Here is a 4914-nt window from a genome sequence, read left to right as displayed (position 1 = left end):
GAATCGATCAAGGCGCACACCTTAAGCAATGTAGTTGCATGATTGATTATGACTCACCCGACTCCTAGTTGATCAGTTTCTGATCCGATCTCTAGTTGGACAGTTCTTTACCCAAATCCTGGATGGAAAAGGTTTAATCCGACCCTTGGTCAAAAGATCAGCTAGTCGATCTTCAGTCGCATCCGATCCTTATTTGGCTTGCATATCGGAACAACCTCTAACCGAGCCTTATTCAGCTTCCAGATCAATCCATCTAATCGAGCCTTGGTTGGAAGGCTATCAGCCCCAACTCCTAGTCGGCACACAACACTCTCTGATCTTTCCTCGGAAGCAGATCCACCAGGCTCAAGTTCAAAGGGCAGGCACCAACTGGCCACAACTGTCAATCCTATTTGAGTGCAACCGTCTGATCCAAAAAAATCTGGCCAGTACAACCGCCTGATTTGGAGAATCGTAACCAAATAATCGCACCAGATTCGACCAGTCTATCTTCCAAAAATGGTTACACAGTCGTCTCCTCTATAAATACTCAAATCCTGAGGACCCAGATAAGTAATCCATTTTTCATTGAGCTCAAAACTCTACTTCTCTATTTACGCATTCTGACTTGAGCGTTAGAAGGTTCTCGTCGGAGCACAATCCTCCGGTCCGAATTTTTTTGCAGGTTGCTCCAGCGCTGCATCCCTTTGTCGTCCGGCGTCAATCAGAAACCAGCTGCAACAGAAATCATAAAGTGTAGATTAAATAATTGATTAACTCATAGGGAAGATAATTTTAGTTAGTCCATCTGGTATCCGATATGATTCAGATGGGATGGATTTTATTTGGCTCAATTGAAATTTAGGAGTATGGGTTTAAAAAAAAAAATCTAAAGTGAATTTATGTCAATATAGATAATGATATATCTCGCTCTAAATTCAATTCGATATGATCTTGATTTAAATTTTTTTTTTAAAATTATAATTATTTTATAATATTTATATGATAAATTTTTTATCTAATTAGATTTGATTTTTTGTTTTTATTCGATCCATATCCATATTGATCGATCTGATCCGAGATGAACATGAATATGGACTTTTTAGCTACGAGATGGGTTTGAGTATCGGCGGATCCGTTGCCAACTTGCCATCCCTACCGACTCGTGACAATTTGAAATCTAAACCCTATCTCTTTCCTTCGAAGAAACAGCCGTCGTCGTTCAGGCTACTCAGTGGGAAACGCTCCATCCCATGCTTTTTGCTGCTGCTGCTTCCCCAAAGCTGCTCCTCCACCACTGGGTCCTCCAACTTGAGCCCCGTTTCCTCCTTCGCTCTCTCTCCTCCCTACCCTCCCCCCAACTCTCCGACCCCATCTCCTCCCAAACCCTCCGCGAGATCGCCTCCGCCTTCTCCCACCCAAACCCCCCCAAAACCCTCGACCCCCTCTCCCTCTCCGGCTTTCGCCCCCGCCACGCCGACGCCGTCCTCCGCCTCCTCCTCCTCCGCTCCGACCCCGCCTCCGCCATCCGCTTCCTCCAATGGTCCGACCGTCACCTCCACCTCTCCCCTACCCTCCCTTCCATCTCCTCCGCTGCCCACGCCGCCCTCCGCCGCCAAATGTTCGACCTCGCGCGCCAGCTCGTCGACCGAATGATCCAAAACTTCAGCTTTGCTGAAGTCCTCTTGGCTTTCCCGGGCAGCTTTCAGTCGCCTTGTTCCGACCCTGGAATGGCCTTTAGCTGTTTGACTGAATGCTGCTGTCGCGCTGGGATGACAGGCCGCGCCGTGGATTCTTTTTTTCGGGCTCGGCAGATGGGTATTAGCATTTCCCCGCTCGTAATTGCAGAGCTATTAGATTCTTTGGTCACTGTGGACCGAATCGATGAGATGCTGGAAATTTACCGAGAAATATCTGATGGATATAACACTTTAATGAATGCATTATTAGGGACGTCAGATGATCAAAAGGTATTGAACTTGCACAGAGTTTTGGTGGAGAGAGGTTTTGTGCCGAGAATTTATGATTTTAATCGGTTTTTAAATTCTCTGTGCAAGGCAAAACGATTCTGTACTGCTTCTGATTTATTTTATTTGGCATTAGAAATCGGTCCTGAGCCAAGTGTGGTGACTTTTAGTACTTTGATTCGTGCGTGCTGTAAAGAGGGCAGAGTGGATGCTGCGGTCGATTTCTATGAGCTCATGGTAGAGAAGGGCATTGCTTCTGATTTGGTAGTTTATGGAATTCTGATTGATGGGTTATGTAAGGAAGGCAGAGTGAATGAGGGGCATGGTCTTCTTAGAAGGGCCTTAAATGACAGACTTAAGCCAGATGTGGTGATCTACAGCTCACTTGTAGATGGATATGTTAGAGTGGGAGACGTGAAGAAGGCATTCGAGTTGTACAAGAGAATGTTGGAGGAAGATGTAATGCCTAATGTTATCACTTATAGCATTTTGATTAATGGGCTATGTCAGAATGGCCAAGTTGCTGAGGCTTGTGGAATTTTTTCCAGAATCTTGAAGCAGGGAATTGAGCCGAATGTTTTGACATATAGCAGCCTGATTGATGGGCTATGCAATGCTGGGAATTTGAAGGAAGCATTTGATCTGTATGAACTTATGATAGGGAAGGGCTTTTCTCCAGATGCATTTGTTCATAGTGTGCTTGTAAAAGGTCTCTGTAAATTGGGGAAGATGAATGATGCCCTCAGGTTACTTATCAAGTCAGGTTTGGAATCTAACACTGTAACTTATAATGTATTGATTGATGGGTGGTGTAGAGCAAGGAGATTAGGAGATATGCTGAGAGTTTTCAGGCACTTGGAAGTGAATAACCTAGAACCAGATTTAGTTACTTTCAGTGTGATTATCAAGGGAATGGTAGATGAAGGGAGATTGAGAGAAGCAACCATGGTTCTCTTTCAGATACTAAAGAAAGGTTTTATGCCAGATGTTGTAACATACTGCAATTTGATTGATGGGTTCTGTAAACATAATAATGTCATGGATGGATTTAGAGTTTATGATATGATGCTTATGAATGGTGTTGATCCTGATATATTTATGTATAATGTTCTAATAAATGGCCTTTTTAAGGAGGGCCATGTGGAGGAGGCATCTAAATTATTTAGCCAGCTTAATGAATGGGCATGGGAGCCTGACATTGTGACATACAATACGATGATTAGTGGCTTCTGTTCTGTGAAAAAAATTGATAGAGCGATCGAATACTATGAAAAATTGACTGATGAAAGAGGTCTTCAGCCAAATGCTATTACTTTCACAATTATGATTGATGCATTTTGTAAAGAAGACAGAATGGATGAAGCAATGCTATTTTTCAATAAAATGCTCAACAAGGGTACATTGCCTAATGTGGTCACCTACAGTTGCCTGGTAGATGGACACTTCAAAGCTCAAAATTTCAAAAATGCAATTGCGCTCCATGAAGAAATGCTAAATAATCATGTCTTCCCTAATATCATTAGCTATAGCATTCTTATCGATGGCCTTTGCAAGGCAGGCCGGTTGGAAGAAGCTTCACTGGCTTTTCACTGTGCTATGAACAGGGGCTTGTTGCCGGATGTTGTGGCATATGGCATTTTGATTCGTGGATTTTGTGCAGTTGGAAGATTAGCTGAAGCCAGGATGTTTTACAATAAGATGGTAGCAGATGGTGTCAAACCGGATAGTCTTGTATATAGCACACTTACAGAGTACTTTCACAGAAACAATTCTGCAGTAAATGTTGGTGAACCAAAACCAAATGCTTAAAGAAACAGACTTCCACCGGAGCAGAGCATGCTCCTGGATGTAAGCCTGAAAATATGCACTTCTGGTGATATTTAATTCTTTTGCGTCTGATGTTGTATTTTAGAGGTGCAACAGATCTTCAAACATCCTTAGATTTTGACTCATCATTTGTATAATTGGCTGTGGCAGTACAAAGGTTCATTTAGTTTTATTTATTTTTTGATTATTTAATGATAAACTTGATAGTGAAACACTGTGCTTTGTGATTTTCTCTTCCATTGTTTGACTTAGTGTGGAGTTATTCATTGGAGGCCATCTAAAGGCATTTTCAGTCACACAGATTATGTGTTTCGACTAATAAAAGAGCAAGTTTATAATTTAGACTGGCCAGAAAAATTTAATTACATAAAGAGGACTATAGACTTTATTGTTTATTATTATGCGGCCCTTTTCAGACAGATAATGCTGTTTTTAATTTTGGTAGATGTTAAAATAGTGCAGAGGTGTCGTTCTCTTGCCTCCCGACACAACCTAGTTGCCTCGGGCCTGAAAGACCAACTGATCATTATGCATCATCCAGAATAGGTTTATGTATTTCCCTTCTTTGGGGAACTTGTTGCTTGGTGGATTATCTACTGCACCAAGGCTTCAACTACTTCATTTTTTTGTTTGTTGGTAACATGCATGAAAATGGTTGATACTGGAAATTTGGATGGTTTCAATGGAAAGTGATGCTTTATATTACGGGCTTATCTTTTGAATTGTGCTCTTACAAGTTCTTAGTTTTTGCTTTCCTGTATCTGTCTTAGTGAGCTAACTTGAAGTGTTATATTGTAAAGGGATTATAAGCTGCCTCTTTGATGTATGCAATCTGCTACTTCATGGTGTCAATTTTGAAGAGAAGCAAACAGAATTCTCATTATTATCCCTTGCTCCACTGTTATGAATATGAGAAGCATCTCATGTATATTTTTGTGGATTCCGACCTCTCTGTTTTGATTGTTTTCCCATTGCAAATCAATGTATTCCTTAATACAAGATGAAAATGACTTAAACGGCAAGATGCAACCATGCCATTTTGGCCGACTGGAGCTTAGTATGGCATTTCAAGCTGGCTTGAGCTGATGGAGAATTTAATCAAGTCGAATTGGCTACTGTGAGCTAAAAGGTGATCCGGAAA

General features: G+C 41.6%; 1 protein-coding gene across 1 annotated transcript; it reads left to right on the top strand.

Moving 5' to 3' along the window:
- The first annotated feature begins 1127 nt into the window (after positions 1 to 1127).
- On the top strand, positions 1128 to 4100 carry LOC105033535 (uncharacterized). Its single transcript, XM_010908398.4, has one exon. It carries the CDS (start codon positions 1233 to 1235, stop codon positions 3753 to 3755), a length of 2523 nt encoding a protein of 840 aa, XP_010906700.2. The 5' UTR covers positions 1128 to 1232; the 3' UTR covers positions 3756 to 4100.
- The last annotated feature ends 814 nt before the right edge of the window (positions 4101 to 4914 follow it).

Source organism: Elaeis guineensis, chromosome 11 (assembly GCF_000442705.2).
Source record: "Elaeis guineensis isolate ETL-2024a chromosome 11, EG11, whole genome shotgun sequence".
Lineage (NCBI taxonomy): Eukaryota > Viridiplantae > Streptophyta > Magnoliopsida > Arecales > Arecaceae > Elaeis > Elaeis guineensis.
This window is presented reverse-complemented; position numbering and strand designations above follow the sequence as displayed.